Here is a 25835-nt window from a genome sequence, read left to right on the forward strand (position 1 = left end):
GACTTCTCTTTAAAATCAGCAATAGTAAGACCTATAAATAACCGGCACAACATTAGCATGGCTGGCCCCCGAATAATCCCCCTACCCTTTTTAATGTTAAATGACAGCCCAGTGAATATGGATTTTATGCTTGAACTGTTTGGTTAAACCCATAAAGGCACACATTCTCATTCAAGCGAGAGGGGGAAAAAAACCTACCCAATTACCCATTGCCCTGTATCCTTTTAAAGCAATACAAAAATTTCTCTAGATAATGGATGAAAAGGTTATCAGAGTTGAGAGAAAAGGTGATTTTTAACAGAAATGGGATTAAAAGAAGATTATTCAACATGTGTGTGGAATAATAAACCCCTATCAAAAGATGACAGTGCCTGTGCTCCACCACAAGCTAATGAGCCTAGATTTGCAAGATTAGTCTCATCATTCCCTGGGAATGTTCAGAAGCCAAGAAGTTTTTATTTTAAAGACAGTCAACCAGGTTTTCCTTGGGACGTCTGAGTGCTACACACTCTGGGAGCAGAGCCTGACAAGCCAGGGGAGTAACGTACCTGCTGAGGCAGGTGAAGCACAGCCTGACAACCCGCCAGGCTCCGTGCTCTACTTGCAGATAACGTACATTCCCTGACACACTGCTGCATGCCAGACAAAAACCCATCCTGGTGTGCGCTCCCCCTCTGCATCACTTGTAGCCAGAGCCATTCCTGAGTGATCTAAATGATTTGTGACTGTGCCTTCTAGCTGAGTTTTGAACGGAACAATAAACCTTTGTTTGTAGGGTTTATGTTTTTAAAGAAAAGGGCTGGATAACAGCAAGAAAAGCTACTTATGAAGACAATTCGCCATCTCTAATATCCTTCAAAAGCTTTGTGCAGGAACAATTTGCAAGCAAAGGACAGCTGGATTTTTGGTTGTTCGGTAACAGATTAATAGGCTTAGAAGGATAAAACAAAGCCATTCCTTCCAAAAAAGTCCCAGAAATAAACAAAGCAATAAACAACTGCAAAAGATTTTCTAACCCTAAAGGTGATGGGAGTAAAATTCTCATTACCCACTGTGGGATGTTCCAAAGCCCACCAAAATCAGGTGAAAGCCCCTCTGATTCCTGTGATCTTTGGGACCAGCACAAACACTGCAGGTTTGAACGCAGAGAGGAATCACTCAAGATTCACATACCTCAGCAGGAAGCAGCGTGTAAGAGTAAAACCTCTTCATCTTTGTTACCAGGTCATCATTAGAAAAAGTCACATACTCCACAAACTTCCTGTTTAGGAGAAACCAGTCTGACCCTCCATCAACTGTGATTCCTTCTGGGATCTTCCGGTCCCCCAGGCGCCACATGTGTGTATCGCATTCCAGGAAAAGCCGATCCAGTCCTTGTTTTCTGATAAATCTGAGGAAATACAATAGCAGTCATTAAAAGTTAATTTGTATTTTGTTATCACCATGAGCTCTATAAATAAAAAGCTACTTTCTCAAACAAAAAAGGATCAAAAGGTCACTTGTTTATATTTCTGTTCTACTACTAAATAATGCAGAGAGGTTTAATAAATAATTAATCAGTTATACATTCAGTTATAGAGGCAAAGATCAACAGATTGCTTTTAAACATCATTTTACACCTTCTGCTGTCCTAAGGCAGAACTGTGCATTTGTGAGAACTCTATGGCATGAAAGTCCATAATGCTCATTAACTCTCAACAAACCACTGCAGAAAAACCATAACATGAACAAGAACTAAACACAATCTGTCTCTAAATAAAGTCATAGTTTTCCAAAACAGTAAACTGTACATAAAGGTAAAATGACCAATATTCTCCTATGTTATTATTCCATTAATTTTTCTATTGGTGCATAGCCAATTAGGAAAAAATACCCTTGTATTGGTCTTTGCTGCAGGAAAGAGCATGCTTGCTCCATATTCAAGTCTATGGGAACAATGTTTAGTTATTGCTGAACCATGAATAAGAGGAGCAACTGCAGAACTGTAAAGTTATGGAAATGAATTATTTCAGACCAATAAAATAATAATAATAAAAAAAGCTGGGAAATCAATCTGTGTTTGAAAACGCTTTGGACTGGATGCCCACACATGTTTTGAGAATGTCTGATCCAGGTTCCTGTTTGTTACTCCATTCCCAGAATGACTTCCCAGAAGGAGAAGCAGGGCAGCCATGAATTAGCACATGCCCTTGCAGGGGGTGCTGAGCGCCGTTAATCACGGTGAGTTGCTGTGTTGAACATATCCCACATGTTCTGAGCAGCAGCAAATGCTCGCTAACCAGACACTGCAGAACTCACAGCGACACACCGAGTTCTCTCTGGATGTAGGATCTGCAGGGCAACAAGAGCTGCAGCACCTACAGTGAGGAGGGCACCGTGTTCCCTTCCTGAACCACACAGAACTGTGCCAGGGTGTTTTGGGATTAGAAAGTCAAGATGAGATTTTAGTGGTCCTCAAACACATGCAACCGAAGGAAGGGGAAAAGAAATGGAAGTTAAGGAAAAGCTTTCTGGCCTCCTGCATCTGGAAACATGAGCATTAACCCTGTAGGCCAACTTCCTGGTTCAAGTTCTGTTCTACACCAATCAAAGAACTGAGATGCAATTATGAAATGGTGCATATTAATTTTCAAAAGGACCGTAAATGACTTCAGGGTCTATGTCCTACTGATAGCTATGTCTCTTTTCACAGAGCTCCTCTGTTAACACAACAGTGCAGAAAATGTGTAAATGAGAGTCAAGAAATTTTTCTTTCCACGAACAAGTTTCTAATTTCATGTTCCATTATGAAGGATAATAGAAAAGTCTTGCAATTTTAATGCAGTCCTCTGGAATGTAATCTTCAAATTCAATATTTATGCAGTTATCTCCAAATCAAATATTAATGTGCCTGAAAGTTTGGTCATTTATTTATTTCCCTCAAAACTAAATGCTCATTTGAGTTAATTATTTTAAGAAAATAATAGAATTTTATCGACCATATTTAAATAGGAACATAGAATTCTTTTCCATGAAGTAATTTCTTTCAACTGCTATCTCTACCAATTTATCATCCTTTACTCTCATTTTCAAATAGAAGGTTTTTTGGCTGCAATAGAAACCCTCAAACCAAAGAAATCACCTTTCAAATTTCAAAAACTGCTCTAGTTACAAACTCCCTCAGCCTGTGTCACATGATGGGGCTTACAGCTAACTGGTACCAGAAAGCAGTTACACAGCTTCAGCCTTATTGTCTGAACTTGGCAATAGAAGAGCATGACCACACTCCAGATGAGAAGGTCCCAGCAAATCCTGACTCACAGCTTCATGTTTTCCAAAATAGTTGACAGGCTCCTTTTTCTATACTTACATGGTTCTATGACTTTTTTGAGCTAATGGCTTGGACAAGCAAATCTCAGCATATGGAATGAAAATAAGTCAATTCCAGGGAGTACAACTGTTTTCACACCAAATCTCAGCCCCAAATCCTATAACAACAGGCTTATTAGAAGAAAACTAATCACTCATTCTGCAGCAAGGCAGCAATGCCTTTGGAGAGCTCTAAAGAGAAGACCCTTTTGCTACTGCTTCTTGAAACCCCTCTGGAGACACCATATCAGGTTTTAGATACCAGTGACAACCGAACAGAAAGCAGGCATTTTTCAGAAGGTTCACCCTTAGTGGGCGTCTTCACACCCAGGCATTACACCTAAATGGAATAACACATTAGCATAGCAAATAATTCCTGTGATCTACGAAGCAATGGTTTATACAAGGGGCTGTGAAGACACAGCTCTCCACTGGGCAATTGCTTGCTGTCCATTTATGTTCCTTGGGAGCCAAGGGGACCAAGCCTATTTCAGATCTGCTGGAAGCTAAATGATCCTGCCTGAGGAGGCAGCAGCCGCCCCAGCAAGCCTAAGCAGTGCTGCTGGCACAGAGAGCTGAACTGCAACCAAAGTGGAAAAGGTGGATAAGGCTTCCTTTTTTTTTTTTTTTTTTTCCCTCCAGGCTCTCTTCTGGGATGACTGATGCTCCTAGCTACTCCAGCAATAGCAATTTTGGCACTCAGGCAGGCAAGAACTTACTCTAAGCATACTGGATATTGCTGGAGGGAAAGGGAAAGGGGCCATTTGTATGCCACACAGGCCTTTTCAAGAAATGAAAAATTCTCAAATGCTACAAATAGTTCATAAAGATTCTTAACTAGCCATTCAAGAATGCTTGCAGCCACCTCTGAAAAGAAAGATAGGAAGATAGGAAGATGAAGGGCAAAAGCATGACCCTACTGATTTGTTTCTAGTCTAACGGTGTATTTCATTAGTTTCTGGTTATGCTCAGTGGAATACCAAACCAGTATGTTTATGAAAGCATTTCAAGCTTTGGAGAGAGAAATGAAATGAAAAAAGGTGTGTTTTTTTCCCCCTTGTCTTCCTCTCCTGGGTTTTACAGGACAAATTAAAAGTAGAAAAAAAATGGCTTGGTAATAGCATTTCAATAATCTTAGTCAATGTGAAAAAAATCCAAGTGCTTCCTGTCACCCTGAACTTCAGGTGAGACCAGCAGACCTCTGCCAACCACAAATGTACTGGTCAGGACAATGACATCCAATTGCACCAAGGTATGGTTGGCCAAATACAACAGAGATTATCATCAGATGAAGAGACCTGACCTATCTCCTAATCTAAAACAAAATACAGGAGGAAAATAATGATGATAAGAGAGTCAGCCAAGAGAAAATAAGATTAAAACAAAACTAGGGTTAGGAAAAAGCAGGCCATAGGATGTTGTGAATGCATGTTGCCACCTGAGCTCAGCAATCAGGCACTGACACGTGTGAAAGGTGTCATTTGTACCCTGACTATGTGTGGATGCAGCCTTGGGGTTTACACTGTTCTGGATGGTTATTTTTATACTTTGTTAAAAAAACCTACTGCCTGCAGCACGTGGTCTGTCACAATGAGTAGAGATGTCAGTCCAGACAGCTCATGATCGCAATCCAGCTCAGGGAACTCCTCTTTGTAGTTTATTTAATTATTTATAATTGCATTTCAGATGAGATTCTAGGATTGTATAACACAAAAAGCATTAGTAAGTTGTTTAGCACACACTCTTACAACATGAATATAAACACATAGCTCAGCTCTTATGTTTTTAACTACTAATACTATTGCACAATAACTTAATATCAGCAAAAAATATCCCAATCAATTATCATCCTTTTGGATAGTCTTCTCCAAGTGACAGTGCACGCCACAGCAACTTGGGAGAGATCCCTGCTCCTGAATGCTCGTACGTAGGCAGTATGTATGTCAGAGGGTTTGCTGTTTTCTCTTTTCTGAAGTCGATGAATGCATAAAACTTTCTAAAACATCAGAGACCATCAGACTGCTAAATGTTACTTATCAGTAACTTTATCACTAAAAGGTTTTCACCTGGAAAGAATGGATTTTGTAAGGTGAAGAGGTTTCTTCCTAAATCTTTCCTGTTTCTGGCCTCTTGCCTAGAAAACCTCCTATCAACATTTCACTGTTAACCAGGTGCACCCAGGACCTCATCATCACTACCCATGATTTAAGAATAAGAGCTATAAATAAAAGAGAAACAATTCATCAGAAATCAAAAGTCAGTGTCAAAGCAAGAATCTGTAGAGCTTGGAGCTCCACTAGCAGCATGTTCATGTTTCCCTTAAGGTATGTGGACAAACTCTGCACATCAGCTCCTCTTTTAACTCTCTTTAGACAAAAATCTGAAGACAACAGTCCATTTTGGTGGGAAAAGTCAAGTAAATATTTTTACAGATGAGAAATATGAGAGTCACTTGCCAGCAGTGCTTGCACAGCCACCCTGGAAACACTTAACCGGAGTCAATCAGTTGGGAAGCATAAAAAGGGTAACTTGCAATTTAGGTGACCAACTAGAAAACACAGAACAATAATTTGACAATCCTGAGCGTAGCAGTTGCAACAAGTAATTTGTGAGCAATCTCTAGGCTACCATATATCTCCATAAACCAGTCACTGAAAAATTCTTTGTAATAAGCAAGTTCATAAAACCCAAACCTGTGCAGAGCAGTATCGTTCCCTGCGCTCAGGCCAGAAATCCTGGCCCCTACTGAGTATACAAATGATTTCCAGTTGACTGCAACACAGGCTCTCTCTATTTCACCCCATTTCCATGAGTAACTCTATTTGAAGGGTTAAACAATATTTACAACATCTGAAATAATTAACAATTGGCTATTTAAACATGTCTATATAGTATCAGCTAATCATCTGTTTTTCTAATGATATGATCTTGCAGTATGTTTCCCAAGACCTCTTCCTGTCATGCTGAAAGCCTCCAGGGCTCACCCTCCACTCCCAAAATGGAGCTGAAGCTTGAAAAGGGGAACAGTGTCAAAAAGAAGTAGCACCTACTTAGTCTGTCAAGATGAGGAAGATTTCCGCCTGTTATGACAGGCAGCATGTGGACAGCACAGAACACACAATTCCTGCTGTTCCAAAAGGCCATGAAAATAACTCTCAGTACAAACAGAAATGATGGAAGAGAAAGAGAAATAATAATTTTAATTTGCTTTTCAACGTGTTGAAACTGCGGCATCCTAAATGCAAATGTTACGAGGCCAAACGCATAATTCTTCTTATCTTTCTTTAATTCCCTTACTCAGAAGAAAATATTATAAACACAATACTCTCCCAACAATCTCCCTAAGCTTTAATACCAATGCAGAAACAAACATCGACAATATCAGAAAGAAATTCTCTCTTGACTGGATTTGCTCTGGTGAGAATGGTCTTATTTCATTATTGGGCTTATTTGAGGAGCTAAAGCCAAAGCCCTAAGTAAGCACACAAACTGAAATGCTTTTAGTAGCTTTGCCCACTGTGCTAAATACTAAGAAGTCAACAAGAAACAGGGGGAAATCTTAGTTTTAAAATGTGATTAGTGCTTGTCATCTGTATCTGTGCATGTCCTACAACAGAGGAGGGCACCAGACCGCGTGGAGCAGCAGAGCATGTGTGTGAATGGAGGGGGTCCAACCCTGCACCGTGGGATCACCGGCTGCCCCTCAGCAAGGACAGCGTTGGCTCTGACCTCAGCAGGACAGGGACTGACTTCAGAGCAGAAAACACAGGTGACACAGCCACGAAAAGTAACCCAGTGCTGAGAGATGCAGTCTGTGACATTTGTTCCTGCAATTTGTGTGGGTCTCAGGGAGCTGGGCTGCAAGTCATGAGAACAAGGAGCTCTACGGGAAGGAACTTTTGATAGTTTAAACACTTTTATGTTCAGTGTGCAAGTAAATCTGGAGCAGACAACTGCTGCCACATACACTGGACATAAGGTTTAGGTCATTTACAGTGCAGCAAAGATGATACAGTATTTTGAATGTCTCTTTCAAGTTACAAGTCCACCTTGAAATACTATATTCAGTGTGGTCCTTCTCAATGAATGGCATCCTTATAGAAGCCAAACAGCCTGGCACTTACCGGATTCCACAAGATGCTGTTGCGAGACGATGAATATACACATTTTATCTGGTCATTGTTCCATCTCTGTATGGGCATATTCACATTTCTCAAGTTTTACAACAGGTGCCTCATATTCTACATAATTTGTTTCTGCTTCTTTCATATATAATTTTCTCAGAATAACCATTTAATGTTTTAGTCCTATCACATCTTTGCATTATGTTTACAAAGAAATTTCTCAAGATTCTTTCTTCTTGTCCACCTTTTCCTAAGCATTAACTTTCCCTGGCTTTGAAAAATCGTGCTTTCCATCTTCTCTCTTTCAAAAGAGAAATCCTTCTTTGAGAGGAAGTCTTAAAAAGCCTCAATGTCTCTCAATATTTTAATGTTGCGGGTCAAAGAGCAAAATAAAAAAAAAACTCTGAAATTGTTCTGGTTATAGGAAACTTGGAGAGAGTCTATTTTGTTGCAGTAATGATTCTACTAGGAATGGCCTTGTTTTGGCAACAGTTCCATGCATTTCCTTGTGAGCATAAAGATATTCCTGTTGGTTTCTTTTCTCTACCCTTCACTTACATGGTATCTTTTAAGCAACACTGAAACAGCTTTTACAAGGACAAAAATGAAGTGGCTTCCTCTCACCATCAGGGAGGCCACAACTCAAGTGATTCTGTTTCTTTTTATATGAAATAAGCAAAATTGTACATGACAATATTCAGAGATGTAGCACGAACTCACCACAGACAGACTGAATGATATGAAACCTGACATTTTGCCATCTGTTTGCCTCCAATAAATGTCTTCTCTAAAAGATTTCTTGTCCCCTCACCTCCTCTTCTTTGCAAAACCCTCATGACTGAGCAGTCTCTGACCTGGGAATACTGTTGGGCCTGAGTGGCTGAGCTTGAAGCCATCTCACCTATGTGATGCTGCTGCAGCAACTACAGCACAGGCTCCTGCTTCCCCCATGGTCAGTAGATCCTGCAGATTCCAGCTGGTGCAGCACCCACAAGCACTGCAAAGGGACACCTGGGTGATCACCACAACAGTATCTCACCCAGGGTTCTGCTATGCTTAACATCTCAGGATCTGCATGATGGACACTGAAGAAGGAAAAGGAAATAGGGTTTCAAACATTCCAGATTTCCAAGTGGATGAGGGCAAGTGGGAGTCTCTTCTGTACAGATTTCAAGGTACCAAATCAGGCTACTGACCTGTGGGTACATCAGGGCCAACAACATCTGCTCCAGCCTAAAAGGATGTTCCCTGCCATAACTATCTCATGACGTCTCAGGACCTCGGATGACAGGGTGCAAGTTACCATTCATACAGCTGAAAATGAACTGTGCAGCTCAGTGTTCCTAGATAGCAATAAGATTTCTGATTGCTTTACCAGCACCTCAGTTTTCTTCCTAATTCTGTTCCAGCCCCATAAAGCACAGCCACTTCAAACCTTCTCACTTACTGCACCTTCCTGAACCAGTGGATGATCTTGCTTGGATACTCAAAGAACAAAGAACATCCTGCTTAGTCCCACACCAAGACATTTGGCTGGTTTTGTTTTTCTTTGCAATGACAACCTAGAGCACTGTTTTCCAAAACTGAGCAGAAGTAAAAGGCCTACAAGGAAGCAAATTGACAAGCCGAAGCAGTAAAGGCTTTATGGCTCCCTTAATGCTTATCATAAAGCACTGAGGGACATTTCAAAGTTAGCTGTAATGTCTAAATTTTTTAAGTGCAGCCTCTTTGCAGAGAAGATGCATGTTGCTATTTCAGTCACTACATTTCTCATGCAACTGTTGGGCTGAACTACTTCCAAGCAAAAAATAGATCTTAGTCCATGTGCTCAAAGTGTTTTAAAAAAATTAGCAAAAAAAAAAAAGTATGGCTGAGGGTAATTTGTGCCAAATGAAACACCAAATATTTCACATGAGCAGCAACGTAAATGCTGCTAGAACCTAAGTGGTTAAACTATTCCAACACCAGGGATAATTAAACAATCTTTTTCCCTATTATTTGGGTACTTACTGGGCAATTCATCAATGCAATACACAACAGCAATTACTGTGTGATCCATTTTCTAACCAACCACCAATCCACCATCAACCCAGTGTACAGAACACCAATAAATAGCGTGTGCCACTGGGCAAAAAAGGCGTGTCTGAAAGGCTGGTGAAACAGGTATTTATCAGCAGAACTGGGTTGAACGAGGTGGAGAGTTTGGGAAAGTGGTCTGGCCCTTTGGTAGTTAAGGTCTCTCCCGCCTCTGAGAACTGGGATGGGATTGGGATGTTCCTTAGTAGAGTTCACCAATACTCATAAAATTATCTTGGAACACAGGAGTGAGAAAGGGGACAACACAACTGCAAAGAATAGCATTAATGAGGGGAAAAAACCAGCACAAGGAAAGAACTCAGATACATAAAAAGGTTTTAATGGCCTTTTCTTTAGCTGTTTGTATTTTGTCTATGAGCTCGAGATTCCTCTAAGATCTAACCTCATCCAGCCTTCACAGCATGTTTACACTGTTTCCCAAATGATTACTGTGGTAAGATTTCTATAAAAAAACCCTTTTTTCCTGCCTGTCATCAAAGATGTCACATTTGACTGTCTTTATATTTTATAATACATCAGCCAGGTGCTGCTCCTGTCAAAAAAAAAAAAAAAAAATCTGCATATTCCAAACTGCAATAGCTTATACACCTACCAGGTTATTCACTTGCTTTTAATAGTCTTAGACACTGAAAAGAGGAGAAAATGTAAGTGTTGCCCAATATGTACTATGTAACAACTCCAGCCACTCTATGCAATTTCATTTCATATGTCCACCACTCTCAGGAAATAACACTTCTCCAGCTGAGTGTAGGAGCCATTGTCATGTCCATTCCCTTTACTGAAGCCACTAAAGGAAAATCAGAGCAGTGCACTTCTTAATGACTTTGGCATAAGTAAAACAAAACCTCACTCTATAAAGGGGAGTCTGGCTTTTCTCCTTATTTGGCAGTAAAACATGTACTGATTGTGAACATGGCTTGAATACAAAGTACATTGTAATCGAGTTGTATAAGCACTTCAGTTCTAAGATGGTACTTCCAATCTTTCTCTCTCCATTATATGATCCAAAGACTACAATGACTTAAAACTCAGAGTTTCCAGTTGTTTAAAAAGTAGACTTAGGCAACTGAAAAGCTTATTGCCTAGGAGCCATTATTCATTCACAAATTAAAATTAAAATTACCAGCAGGGCTCATACATTGTTTTCCATGATATTTAGATGCTGACTTCTGTATTATTAGTTCACATGTTTTGACAAAAACACCTTGGACAAGCCAAATCATTATTGTACATGGGGGAGCAGTCAGTACAGTCCAGTGCCCTCTCTCTTATCATGGCTTTAATTAGCTGTTTTAAATAAAAAATTCTGCTCCAGTCTGTTTTGAGATAGGATATCCCAAAGGAGCTTTTGCTATTGCCTAATAACATGAAAACTGGCCTGTGTTCTAAATCCTTTCCAAAAGCTGGACTTTTTTTTTATTATTTATTATTTTTTGTTGCCAAACCTCGAGGCTGTTGCTTCTCTTCTAGATCTTACTAAGCTCTTGGCCTTATCATTTGCCTCATGGGATATTTCTTTTCCCCTGGGCTGTGAGATGACCGAGCGCAGACCAAAATTTAAAAAGTAACTGGAAAAATGAATAGAAAAAAATAGTCATCCTTATTCTTAAATGAGCAAGTCACCAAGTTTGGCTGTGGAAATTCCCCAGGCAAAGGTCATAAGAGGCTGGGAGAATATTGTAAGGCACTACCCATCCCTCCTGCTCTGCTGGGGACATGGGCTGTAGGCAGCCAGACATGGGGTGACAGCCTGGATGGGCCTTTGCTCTCCTCACACCTGCCTGTGCAAGGTATTTCAGCCCAGCGGACTTCTTCATTCCAACAGGGATAACCCTTGCTGGAATGAGGACAATTTACACCCCTTGGGCGTACAATCAAAGTCAATTGGGAACTGTGTGTCAAATGGACAGAGCAGAGGTACACTTACCAGTTTAGACAAGACTAAGTTAATGAAACACTAAAAATGAAATATCAGGCTAGAGATCTTCATTTCAGATAGAATTTCTCTCTCAACAGGTAGATGTAGAGCTGGAAATTCATCCGCAATATAAACAGGGGGTAACTGCTTATTGATCAGCTTTTGGAAACAATGGAATTTTAACCAAACACCAGCATTACTCAGAAGATTCACAGCTGCTGTTTTGAGTGTGTCTCTACAGCTGTCTGGGCTTTGCAGGAGAAGGGAAGCCACTCTATCTCTCTGAAAGAAAAACTAGGGAGATGCCAAGGGGTGATGTGAAAGGATCTATTCATCCAGTGGTCAGCAGCGGGAGCGCTTAGGGGACTCAGGGACCAGACAACCATAGCAGACAGGGTCGGCAAATCTGCAGTTCAAATCATGTTCCCAGATGCACAGGGAATTTATGATAGAAATACAGAAGAAAAAAAAACACATGGTGACTTGTTGCAATAGGTTTAAAGGTACTTAGTTTTTATACAAAGAGAACCATTGAACTACTAAGTGGGTTGTTATTCCTGTGAGGGGAGGACAAGTGGCACATTAGTTCATTTTATTATTAAATTAACATCAGATTAGTGTGTTTAATTGATCTAAATAGTTCTGATCCAGCTGAAGTTTGCATATTTAAACCAGTTTGATGCTGGCATGTCATAATTCATTAGCTATTTTCCTTAGCCAGTTCAGGGAATTTGAGAAGACTCAGGTGCACCAGAGGAGCAAGGAGGCAGAGACCGACTGCTTTCCCTGGCTCTTTCTCTCCCCTTTTCAAAGCTAACTCTGCTGTCCATCACTATTGCCAGCTAGAGCTGAGTCTGCCAACCACTCTGACACTCTGCATTTCCCCAACAAGGGACTCTCCTGTGAAAACTGTTGACTTGGATTTAAATATTATTCCTCACAGTATTATTTTTTACTACCTGCTACAGAATTTCTGACTGCACAAGATGAATGCTCATGAAGCCTTAATTTAAACAGGAACACGACAGAATTGATAAATCTGGTGACAAGAGCAAGAACAGCCACGAAGGAGAGAGACCTATGCATTGTTCTGCCCACCTACTGTGCTGAACATGAGACTTGGTGTGTCACATTCCCTGTGTACTCTAACTAAACCCAGCCTTATAGCACACTTGACATTTTATAGGATAAAGGCAAGACCTGGTGACCCAAGCAGAATAAAACAATATTTTTAGATGCAAAGCCACTGGGACTCAGCATATGTAGTTGCTAGAACTGTTACAAAACTGCTGGCACAGGTTCAAAACTAGCGATAAAGGGGAAAAGAGGACCACTGCAGTCGGATAGGAAAATTCTTTGATCTGCACAGGTTGTTTAAATCTTTGGAACATGGTGTTTGGTCACTGCTGCTCCCTCAAACCACAATGGTAAGTGAGAAAACACAGCACATCCTCTTCTCCCTGAGACTTGTTCAGGGGTGGATGAAGACGGAGTTTATTTCAAGGACCTCAAAACTTTAGTAGAGTGTGATAAGCTCCAGCCACCATCCTCACTCTTACTAGTACGTGCAGGCTGCTACAGGCTCCCACAGCTGGGGCTCTGCTTGCACAAGCTTTGCTGCAGACCCCAGCTGGCACAGGTCTTGCTCACCAGGGTGACTGGGACCAACTGGGCAGTGCTGCTGTGCAGGCAACGACTGTTAGCTCACAAAACATCCATCTGTGCCAAGCCCCAAGGACAACACAAGCATCACTCTCCCCATAAAAGTATATTTACAAACTGACTCTGGGAAGGAGTTACTGTGAACCAATAAAAAACTGTCCTCAGAAGAGGGTTTCCTCCTCATTCACTTGGACTAGGGATTTCTTCACTCGGGTAACACTGGAAAACCATCACTGTGCAAAAATCCTCAGTGCCATGGTTAAAATAAGGAGAAGGAAGGGCCAGCGTACCTTGCGTTGTCCCTCCCGTGGGATTTCAAGAAGTTCATATCGCGGTATCTGGACAGGAATGCTACGAGCTGATCGTTTGTCCTGCAAGAGAAAGAACAAAGGGTGCACAAATTACACTGTGAAAACCTCTGTGTCTGGAACAATTTATAAACTTGTTGTTCTCATTTGGGGTCCAGCCGCAGACTGAAGGAGGTGGTTTCTGAAAACACTTCCATCCTGCTGCTAAACTTGCTAAAACCGGCTAAAACTTCCATCCTGCTGCTCCCTCTACTCAGTAAAATGTACTGGGAAGGAACCACAACTTTATTACATCTTAACAAATTTCTTATCAACTCTTGGCAGGTATTTTAAACACTGTAACAGAGTAGGTATTAAGTAATACTGCTCAACACTTTTTAAGTATGGAAGTCCAGCTGTGAGATGACTGCATTGATAGCCCCATTTTACACGCTTTGCTAGATATTTCCTAGGGAATTTAGTTAAGTATCTATTGGCATTTTATTTGTTTTCATCCTCGTAATAGAGAAGAGGCCAAGGTTGGAATGCACAAAGCAGAGAATTTTGATGTCAAAATGCCAATAGAATTAATAGGAACAAAGGAATTTAGGAGGTTAATTCCAATTAGTATGACAGGCAGTCTGACACCAGTATTTTCAAAATTTCAGCTGACATGTCCAAGAATGTATTTACGCTTGACAGCTTTTGTGGCCTGTTATTTCTTTAACAATGGAGCAAAAATGTTCTCTATTTATCTAGGTCAGCATATTTAAGAAAATCGAATAAATCACATTAAAATGATCCTAATCTCCTGAGTTGCATTCAAAACCACAACCTTATAGGTACAACACCATTTAAGCAATGGTCTGTAATGAAGCTGATGGTAGAAAAACTCAAGATAAAACAGCTGTCAATAGTACTGTATCTTGAAAACATTTCATAATTATAAGGCAGAGAAAACCAAGTTAAACCAAAATCCTGTACAAAATGCATTTAACTTCTCAGGTCAGCCTCCAACAACTTGGAAATGTTATCAGCCAAGTAAACTATTTTCATAGTCTCATTGATTTTATCTAGACCAAATGAATTATCTATCAACCAGCTTGACAGACCAGGCTGTAGGAGCCCGAGACCCTCCTCCTATGCTCACTCATGTGAGCTGTAATACCTCCCAGGGTCAGACTCTGCCTCTCAATTTGGCAACCTCAGAAAACTGCTTTCTGTATAGTAAGCTGTGCAGATTTTCACATTTGCTGCTCCAGTGACTCTCCATCTTACTGGGATGAATAGGCATTTAGTGAATTTACTTAGCAATGCTTCCACATGAAATGGTTTCAATGGCTGACATCTTCGGATGAGTTTCTAGGCAAAAGCTGGCACGCAAAGGCGATCTTTAGAAATATAACCAACTTTGGAAGTGCTTGAGCTTTAATTTCCTTACAGGATAAAAATCAAATCAACCAAAGTAACAATCCACACCACTCAATAAAACACCATCACTTCTAGATTGCTCACCAAGCTATATTTTGCTGTTCAGCAGTGCTCTATCAAATGTACTGGGACTTGGGTCTGCCATAGAAACTTTTCAATGCTTCTCAGTTTCCAGATAATCCTTATAAATGCCTAAATGATATTTAGCTCTCAAAGTAATCAATAATTGAAATTTTCCTCTTATTAAAAACATTGGTGGTATCTTGGTCCTACTTTGAGTATTTTTGATTTCTTTTTTTTTTTTTTTAATAGAACTTATACAGAGTTTTACTCCTTGTCAATTAATATGCTTCTTTTCATGTGTTGACAACATGGTACTAAAACATCATATTTCCACTTGGTAAAACTTTATAGATATTTGACATTTAGATTTATGCAGTCAACCAATTCCATGCTCAGCATGACAGCACACTGAATTTCTATTAAGTTTTCATTCAAACTGCTTCTTCTGCTGCCAGTATCAGGAGGATGCTGCACATCACCTCTGAATTACTCCACTGCAAGACATTAAAAAGAATATCAAAGGTACTGAACATGCCATAGATGTTAATACATTTGTTAAAATACTCCTCACCTTTCAGAAAACTTTGCCTTCAGGGGTAGATTTCCTAAATGCCTCTGGCACGGATTGCTGCCACACTCCTTCATATACAGCGGCAGTGGAGTCTCTCTGCCATGGCAGTGCCTCTGGCACTCCTTCTGAGAATGACTGGAGACATGGGCCTATTTTTTCTCTAAGTAAGGCAATTGAAAGCTGAGATTTTCAGCTGAAGACATCACTGGGAGCAACATCAACTCCACACTGCCAAATTAAATTCTGCTATAGCTCCGCAAGTTTCAGGGATAATTCACTGAACATAAATTTGGCATAAAATCTTTTACTAACTATCACGGTATAACAGAAAGTAACAAGTGCAACATAACCCTCCTAAGAAGGAAATAAGAGTTGCATGGGGATAGGGAGAGTAGTTCTTGCTACTGATTAAAATACAGTAATATACATATGACATTCCTATCAGTTTCCCCCGTATGTAACACAGCACAGATGCATCCAGGGCACTGGGGGGGACGTGGCAGCACTTGGCAGTGCGGCTGGGTGGGATCTTCCTACTCCAGTAAGGGACCTGACCTGCACTGGCCCTTTCATCACTGTTGCTGGCACACGTGTGGGTGTGTGCACGAGTAACTTAACAAAAGGATACAACGGCAGAATGATTCAACATAAAAAAGCAATAGACCTCTTCCTGAAGGGAACACTTATAGCAAGATGATCAACCACACAAATGCACCACAACAATACAGAAAAAATCCCTCTCGTTGCAGGATTCAGCTTTCAGACCCTGGATGTGCAGCCTGTCCCTCTCACTGATGATTCCAACTCCTCCTCCCTCTCCAAAGGCAATTTAGTGCAAGGGGAGGCTCAGCGCAGCCTTACTCTGGCTGTACTAAGAAAAAAAATCCAACTCTGCCATCTAAAAATGCAAAGAAAAGGGAAGGTTGTATTTAGCCTTTGCTATCCATCACAGAACAAATATTAGCATGGCAGGCATTTCTCAGCGAAGCTGATCCCTATAACAACAGTCATTCGTAAAATGTGCCACAGAAATGAGAACAACAGATATGATTTCAGAGGCCAACTGCACGTGGAAGGCTCCAGGTGAGTGTTAACACCTCAGCTTTTCCAACAGTGTTGTCTTAAACGGTTTGTTTCGTCTTTCAAGTCAGGTTTAACCGAGGAACAAGATAATGGAAGAAGACTACTGCCTTAGCAGCTCAGCTCGCTGGAATACTTGAGAGATTAGAGTTCTGCTCCAACACCAGCGCTGCCATCTGGGCTGGGAAGTTGCACCTGTGTATTTCAAAGCATCAGCTTTCTGCATTTGGATGCTCCAGGCAGCGATCAGTCATCACAGGGGATGCAGCTACTCTCACAGTGCAGCTCTGCCAGTGTAGTATGATTCTCAAGACATTTTATTAGCAATACAATCATCTTTGCTGTACTTTCAATTACTGCTTCCCATTCAACCTATGGAAAAGAAAAGAACTAACAGAGTCAAAAAAGAGTGAAGTCTTTTATAAATGTCACACTGCTGAATAAATCTCTTCCTAGTGAGAGTACATAAATGCCTGAGTACAAAGGAGATGTACTGAGAGAAAAAGAATATACTCCATCATCTGCTTCCTGAGCCACTCCACAACCTATTTTCTGTAAATTCAAGGCTTCAGATGGCATTTATAAAATAAATAAATAAGCCCACTGCTGAGAAGCAGCAGCATGCTTAAATGAAAATCCTAAAGAGACCATATAAGAGAATTCCACCAAGGATTAATGAACAAATGTGATTAAAACTATCTACAGCTCTGGACGGCTGCCAAAATGCTGCCAGCAGTATTTGATATGTAAATGCTTAAAACATTTGCTATGTGTACTGCCGCTGATGCAAAGCCTCTCTATAGAGAGTTTCTCCATCTAATTAGAGATATTGGTTTAGTAAACTTTTGAGTCTATAAAAATCCTCAATGTCTCATTATTCCTTTAAAATAGAATATTCATTTGTTTGGAATGTTTTCAGCTATATCCCATGAAACCCTGAAAAGCCCTTGGCTAATGAAAAACTCTAGCCCTATATCAGCTAATAAACCCTCCAGCTTTTACGATAATAAAATACTCACCACATGCACTCATTAAAACTTCGTAACTTCTTGTTTTTGACTTTCCTTAAATATTCACTAGGCAAAAAGTAAACTACTCAATTTCCAGTTATTTTATAGTGGAATTTCTACACAAGCATTTAAAATATCCAAGATCTTATCAAACACACCATACAATAGTGCAATCACTGTGCCTCTGATCTGGTGAAGCACTTAACAGCATGTGCTTAATTGTAGCACACTTGGAGCTCTCCTGAAATGACGCAACTTTCACACTGTATTCTCATAAATTACTTTATGGGTAAGGGCCTCCATGTCCATGTGCTGGGAAGCAGCATGTGCAATGATTACACACAAGATTAAGAGCTGAGAGCAGTCCTTTAACTAATCTTAGATCTCTTAGGCACACAAGTACACTTATTAAGGTGACTTTTCCAGCGAGGGAAATCCAGATGTAACTCAGATTGTCCATCTCTACCACAGATATATCACACCAGTGGTTTAACACGTAACTCACTGGTGTTTATAAAACATTTTTTAAAAATCCCCTCAGTCCCAGGAGTACCTTTGAATTGATCCTAAGAATTCATTTGCCTGTGACAATGACATTTTCTGAGCATCCCTGCTGGTGCAGTAAAAAATGCTACCCTGTAATACCGTGTCATGTGCAGCTCTTTTTTTCTCACTATTTAAAAACAACTGGAAGTTGCAAGTGAAAAACACTTGAATAACAAAAGCTTCTGAAGCACCTTCGAAACCTGCAACTGCACAGGACCTGACACACAGGAAAAAAAATCAAAGAAAATCAGCTACACGCAGGATGACTTAAAATAACCCAGTATTGATGCACTCAACTCAGAGGTATTTTGATAGAAAGAAAGAAAATGTTTTACACTGATTTGCTAAACAATTTTCTATTTAAGTATATGAATCATCAGCACATCACCACCATCATTTATTTTTTTCATCTTGCTAGTCCAGAACTTGAGTGTCTGATAGATAGCCTTTGCTAGAAAGGCCTATAATTGCCTATTTCCAACAAATATTTTGAAGTAAAGGCAGAGATGTATGACTAACTCAGATAAGGGCTAGAGAACTTGTTAAAGGTATATATTGTAGTAAAGCAAAATCCTTTCCTCCCACATTCACAAGAGATGTCAGTTTAGTTGAACTGCATGTATGAAAAAATTGCTCATTTTTATCAGTGCTGGCAAAAACAGTTTATCAAACCTTGCTGGCACTCCCATTATTTGTATTTTAAAATTAAAATAATGCAGATTAGTGAAGAGAAAATATAGCAATGTGGGGTTTAGACTCTCTAAATTGCAGCCTGATCTAAAAGACTTAGTATTTTTTGATAATTAGCCCAAAGATTCAGACTCATATGCTTACTCAGCATTATCCCTCCTCTCCAAACATGGAATCATAGAACCATTTAATTTGAAACAGACCTTTAAGATCATCAAATCCAGCACTGCCAAGCCCACCTCCAAACCACGTCCCCAAGTGCCACTCTCCTAAACTGAGGTGCCAATCTTGAGTCAGCACATTTCCTGTTGGCATTGGTGCACAGCATGTTCATAAGCACAAGTTTCTGTTCATGGGCTCATGAAAGCTATTTGTGAGAGAGAGCTGCCACGTTTGCCACTTCAGTCTGTCTGCCTGGAGTACAGGCAATTGGCGCAGTCATATTAGAGTCTGTTTATCGTGGCTCTGGCACATTTATAGCTTGTTTCCAGCCTTTTTTGGCTTTTGATCCCACCAACACAAATCTAAAAACTGAAAAAAAAAAAAAAAAAAGCCTAACATAAAACCTCCTGTTTTAATTTTTGTTCTCTGGTGGGGTCAGTGGCTACATGTCACCACCCCTGCTGTGGTTAACAGGCATGCAAGGGATAAGCAATACATGTGGTTTGGGTCTCTTCTGCCTTTGCAGACAGGATGCAATACCCTCCAGCAGCAGAGTGGAAGGTGTCTGACTCTGGTCCATGGTGGGCCCATGGAGGGGCACAGCTGCCATTCCAGAGCCAGGCCAGGATCCTTGGCAGCAACACTCCAGCTCAGCTCAGCTCTGCTCTCCCCTGAGCACACGACCAATTACTTGTTCTTGTCCATATTTACTCTCCATGCCACATGGCAGGCTTTCAGAAGACAAGCCAAAAACAGTCACCCCTCTGGTTCAAGCTGAATTCATCCCAAATTAATGATACAAAGGGAGGAAAAGCAGGCAGAGGCAGGTGAGCTTGCCCATACTGGGAAGAACTTCATAGGAAAATTGTCACATGCAGGCTGATGGGTTCACACAAAGCACAATGAGGCCAATGTTCCCAGACACTTTAGCTGACCTTCCACTAATAGCTGCCATTAACACTTTAGTCAGCAACTTTCCAAGGTAACTGTGGTTAGTACAAATGGAAAGAATAGTGATTTTCATTATAAAAATGCACTGGTTAGGGGGATGACATCAACAACTCCAAGTTTGAACGTTTTTAACCTTCTTCTATCAAGAGTGTAAGGCTTGATTGAATGCAGAGTGTGAAGCTAATGAACACACGCTATCTGCTGACAATTTGGCACAGAAAGACTATCTTAATATTACACTGCCAAAGGTCTATCATATTTTTCATTTCCATCAACAGGGAAGTTGAGTGTTGACGTAAATGATCATTTTGATAGACAGTGAGCAGGAAGCAGCAGTGTACCTGAAGAGGTCAGCTACACAGCTTTAAGCCACATTGAAATTTACATTGAGATGCGTGTTTAAAGAGGATTCATGCTCAGAATGCCTAAATGTAATGAGGTTATTTACTTAGTTTTAATCCTACAAGGAAAAAAATGTAATGTCTTCGCTGTTAAAATCTCTCATTTTCAGCATATTTCTATTTAAAAACTTTTATGACAATAAGAGCTTTGTCCCTCTAGAAAAAAAACTTATCAAGTGACAGAAACATTGGTAAATGCACTTTCTGCCCATTCTTCTAGGATGTGCATGTTTGAAGAAAGCAGTACAAAAATTAAACACATTTTATTCCTTAAAATACTAATAGTTTTAGTACCCTCAATAGTGAGACAAGTTCCTTCTTGCAAGTCCTTTAATCAATGGAAAGAATACTTTTTTCTATCCTCTTTCCCACTGATAAAGCCCTATACAAAGGACACTATTTCATTCTGTTTTCATATCTGTAATGCTCCAAAATCAGTGCAGGGCACTCAGTTTATGCCAGTGTAAGCCAGACCATAAACCCAGCTCTCTGTTCTTGGAACAGGTTATGGGAAATCCTAACAAAGGTTTTGTGGTGTTTCCCAGTTTAGGGGCTGTGAAAATGTATTGTCAGCATGTGTGCCAGCGTATTAATAGATGAAAATCAGAGGTGTCTTCCTATCACTCTGAGAACTGCTCTGTTTTTCCTTGCTTACATGTCTCATGGTAGGTGATTCTCCATAGGAAAAATCCCTGAGCAACTACTTCTTTCCGAAAGGCCCATTCATCGTGTCAGAGTGGCAGCAAATGTAATTGCTGCCAGTTACTACATCACTTCTAACAGCTGCTGAAATGTATTTGCCAAGATAATTTCACAGAGTTGCCTTTACCTGTTATTACAATAACAAGCCATCCCATTACTAATCACTGCCTCAATGCAGAGATCAATACAGAAAACTACCACATTGAACAAGCTAACACATCAATTCCTGATGGACCAAACACGAGCCATTCTCCTGGGGATGCCAGAATATCATCTGTAAGGATGCAGCACTACAAAGGGTTAAGACAGACACGACCACCCTATCTCACCAAAACATCTGAGTCCACTTAATATCTGTAGAAAAATATCTTATAAAAAATAATAAATGAAAGCGTACTGAAATACTTGACTAAGCAGCTGATAATACCCAAGGATATTTAATTATTAAAACTAAACATGATATAATTTTAGCTTTATCAAAGCACTGGGATTTTATTTAGTACAGAAAGATGCTCCCTGCTTTGCGTTTTCCCAGTGTTTGTCTGCTGCTACATATTCATGTAGAACCTCATCTGCCTACACGATACATCCCATTTTGATGAAAACAATAATCACTGATTAAATAAGCAAGTGGAGTGAGCTGCAGAAATTATCAAGTTCATTACTCAAATTAGTGAGACTTTGTTTAAAAGAAAAAAAGTCCCGATATCAGGCTGAATGGGATCTTTTTGTTTGTTTATACCGTGTATATTTTACAATTTTTTTCACCGTCTCTAAAATTAAATTACCAAGAGTTTTGTGTAAAAGAGAAGAAATTAAAACTAGATATGAGCATAGATTTAAAGCAACCGTTCACTTCATCTAATTTGTGTATTCCTGCATCCATCTAAAATTTTATTTGCACAAGTCAATAAGAAAAATGATTTGCTCATTAGGTTGAGCAATTATAATAAAAAACACTGACTTTCTTCCAAGAAAATGGGAAGAGAGAAACTTTGAGAATGTTTTACGTGAAGTAAACTCAGTCACAAGCAGCATTACTACTTCTGCCTTCTCCACCCTGCTCATCATTGCAGAGCTTTGCCTGCAGATTGCAGAGTCTTGTCAGTCTGGGAGTACAATCCCACTGTCCTGCCAGAGCGAGACCCTCCGGCATCTGTGGGGAAAGGCAGCTGTGTGCATGGCACTCCCCTCCTGAGACACCTCACCTTGGGACTGGGGCCCTCACTGGTACATGCAGGAGGATAATGTGAGGGTGACACGTGTCGGGGTGTCAGCCTGGGCCAGGCTGTGTGGCAGGGGTGGATCTACCCAGCAGATTCAATTTGGATTTAAAGCCCATCATTGTGGACTCTGCATTCCACAGTCACCAGAGAGTCTTGCAGCTTAAGGCTCATGAGAAATCTTTGCTTTTCTGGATACAGTTGTTAAGATGCCGCTTTTCCAGCTTAAATGTTAACTTCTGGTCATTTCTCAGTTTCTGACACATAATTTGCTCACCCACAGACCGTGATTCACCCCCTCGCCCCACCCTCACACATCTGCCACGCCAGGAAACAAAAGCCATTCAATCCTATCTTCCCCTTTCAAAATCAGTGCGTTCCTGACAGACAGCAAAGATGGTTCACTGCAGGACTCGGTGAAAACATCCCTCCCTGCACGCTCAGCTCGCCACTGAAGCCACTCCACCACAGCCCCTCTTTGCAGGGCCACCTCCCAGTGGCTCTGAGCAGGTGAAGCCCTGGCAGACCCTCCCAAATGTGAGGGTCCAGCACCTTGTGCAAAGCTCATCAGACACAATCCCTGCTGCCACACAACACAGTGGCCACCCAGAACTTCATGTCAGTGATGAAATGGAAATCACTCACACTAAGCTTGCAAGCAACAGGGAACTAAGACCACCACGCTCCAGCTGAAAAAGGGAGAAGGAGAGCCCTTTCTGAGGGGCCACAATGTATAAATTAGTTGTACTAATATTGGGTCTTGCCATCTCCTGTTTAATTTGCAGCACAGACCTACACAAAATCTGGCCAACTTAGTCTGACGTTGCCCTGAGAGCAGACAGTCCTTCTGATGCAGTGGGAAAGATGGACCTGGGTAAGAAACCTTGTTTTTTCCCCATCTCACACTTTCTAAGGGAAAGAGGTAGTATACACTCATGCAGTGGTCACCTTTAATCTTCTAACTAGAGTATCCCCAGAGAAGAGTGGTGGGACTCCACCAGCAGAAGGGCTGTGTGGTGCTCTCTGTGCCACGGTGCAGCCCTGATGAGACCCTTCTGCTGAGGCGCTTTCACAAACTCATTTAAAAGTAAAGTGAATTACTGTAAACCAGTCCCTTCCTGAAGCTCCTCCTGTGCCTGCCACTCCCTTTGATCCCTGAGCTCCTGAATCAACCTGTCGGAGCGCATCAATTCAAAGGACCAGAAGGCAAAACAGGGAAAACGGGGTCAGGCTAATGGGATTTAACATTAATTCTGCACCAAGCCTGAAAAGATGGAAGAACAGGGCCTGGGGGGTGAAAGGGATAATGAACTGAGAGTTGATGGAAGGAAACTTAATTGGTTTTAACAACAGAAGGTCAAATTTTGTTACCTTTATTTGGGTTGAGCAATAATCTTATTTTGACAATCAGTGCCAGCTGATGACCTGCGCTGCTCTTCGCTGGGACTGTTTTGGAGTAAGTGAAGAATGCAGAGCTGGGATATGGGGCACAAACATGTGGCAGACAGGATATCTGAGTGAGAAAATTGCAAAGGGAATTATAGATCCATTAACTGACATAACTGGGGCTGATGAAAAAACTACTGGGAAGGTGGGAGGCTGATGTTCTGCTCACTGCTGTGCTTAACAGAGCTGCAACTAGAGCAGTCTTATTTAACACCGAGACTAGAAGAGAACCAGTGGTTCACTTCAACTGAAGAAAAGACCACAGAAAAGGCAGTCTGTCATCAGTGATCTCCTGACACTGCCAAGCCCTACTGTGTAGCAGTGACCTGGAGGGATGTCCTGGCTGTCTCTCCCCTCCTGGCCTGCAATGGTTCATGAACCTGGAGGTCCTCCAAGAGCTTTGTGATGATACTCAGCACTGGTACCTCTTGACACATCATATGTACCAGCCTCCCATCCCTAAGAAAGATCAGAGTGTAGTTCTGCAGCTGCCACCTGCAACGTGACTTGAGCCCTGTGGGAACAGTTTCAGTGCCTACACAATACTGCCTTGTCATGGGTTATAGCAATGACACTGACCCTCACAGAGCAAGCATAGCCATATTCCCTGCAAGCCCCTGCCACAGAAATAATCTGGAAGCTACTTTGCACCTGACTGGAATGGTACATCGCATCTTCAGAACACAATGGTCTGAGTTGGTGCTAAAATGTCCTCCAAAGTTGCCCTAATTATTTAAAGCCATAATGTGACACAAATAACCAATTTGGATTTATAGATCTTTTAGTTTTCAGCTGCCCCAAGAAGGCACTGTGGCAAGATTATTTGCCAGAGATGAGTTTGGGGCAGCAAACTTTTAAACCGAGATTGACTCCGTATTTGGAAAAAACTTGGCCCCAAACCAGTTCCTAATGTGGCAAAGAGTGCAATTATCCTGATGAAAGCTTAGGGATGCTTGTGCCTACAGCTGGTTCATCAAGTAATGCTGAATGATGGATATAATTAAACAGCGTGCGGCAGAGTGGAATGTGTGTTACAATGAACCATTTAGGGCCTCATCCCCTCCGATCAGCCTGGAACCACAGATGGATCGTCACAAACACAGTCACGGGCATTCAGCACCACTATTTATATGGAGAGATTCAGAAGTATATAAAGGACTAGCAGTGCTGTGCAGGACGAGCAGAAATGAAGTATTCAACTGTAATGCAGTGCAACTGTAAAAGCCAACTAGTCCCTAATTCTAGCTGGGATTGCACAGCAAAATTTAGGTCTGGAATTTTGGCACTACCAGGTTAAGGCTTTCACAGTATCTCAAGACACAAAGACTTGACTAGTTGACACTAGTCAGGAGTATAAAAAAAAATTAAAAAAATAAAAAAGAAGCTTGAGGAAAAAGAGCCACATTCTGCAACACATCCCTATAGACAAAGAACACCTCACAGAGAGGTGGCTCTACTGTCTTCCAGACCACCCAAGCTCTGCAGCACTGACAGTGCACACAGACTCTGCTTTGGGTTGACAGAGATGTGAGAGCTGAGTTGGGCCTCTTCTGGAGCACTTACAGACTGATGAAGGGGTTTTTTCCCTGCAGAAGAGAATAAAGGCTAAGAAGCCTTTTCAGCAACTCCCATGTAAGGGAGTGCACTGGAAGATCTCCGTGCTTCCCAACTGCAACCATCCTCCTTCACCCCACAGCTCCCGAGCCTGGGGACGTGGTGTGGTCTGAAGGACTTCACTGAGTGACAGCAGCACTCAGAGCAACACTGGAAGCCTCTGTCAAAGTAAATATGGTATTTCCCACCAGTGCTCCCCATAAATCCCAGGGAGTGAGGCAGCTGATGGCCAGCTGGCTCTTACCCTGCACTATAATTCTGGGGAAAAAGGAGTTTCCCCTGAATCAAAGTAAAAGCAAGAGGCAGCTGGGACTGTACACTTGTGCCACCCACCCTGGCACTGTAACCACACTGCATTTTATTTCCAATATATTTCATTCAAATCATCTGTTCAGCTCATTCACATGCAGTAATCCTGAATAAGAAAATGTCAAAGTACACAATTTATTATCAAGATAAGACCTGAATTTATGTATCAATTGGCTGAAAAATCTTAAACAGCAAATATC

The 25835-nt window shown here is 41.1% G+C and overlaps 1 protein-coding gene across 2 annotated transcripts in view; it reads right to left on the reverse strand.

Moving 5' to 3' along the window:
* The window catches only part of XYLT1 (xylosyltransferase 1), a 168399-nt gene that overhangs the window by 20486 nt on the left and 122078 nt on the right, over positions 1–25835 (reverse strand). For both annotated transcript variants that reach the window (XM_027885461.1, XM_027885463.1), the window contains exons 5-6: positions 13440–13520; positions 1174–1390 (exon numbers count right to left, since the gene is read on the reverse strand). In XM_027885461.1, coding sequence (XP_027741262.1) covers positions 1174–1390; positions 13440–13520 — 298 coding nt within the window. The remainder of the gene's footprint in view (positions 1–1173; positions 1391–13439; positions 13521–25835) is intronic.

The sequence above is a fragment of the Empidonax traillii genome, unplaced genomic scaffold (assembly GCF_003031625.1).
Source record: "Empidonax traillii isolate 1590-97213 ecotype Southwest subspecies unplaced genomic scaffold, ASM303162v1 scaffold166:size2381449, whole genome shotgun sequence".
Classification (NCBI taxonomy): Eukaryota; Metazoa; Chordata; class Aves; order Passeriformes; family Tyrannidae; genus Empidonax; species Empidonax traillii.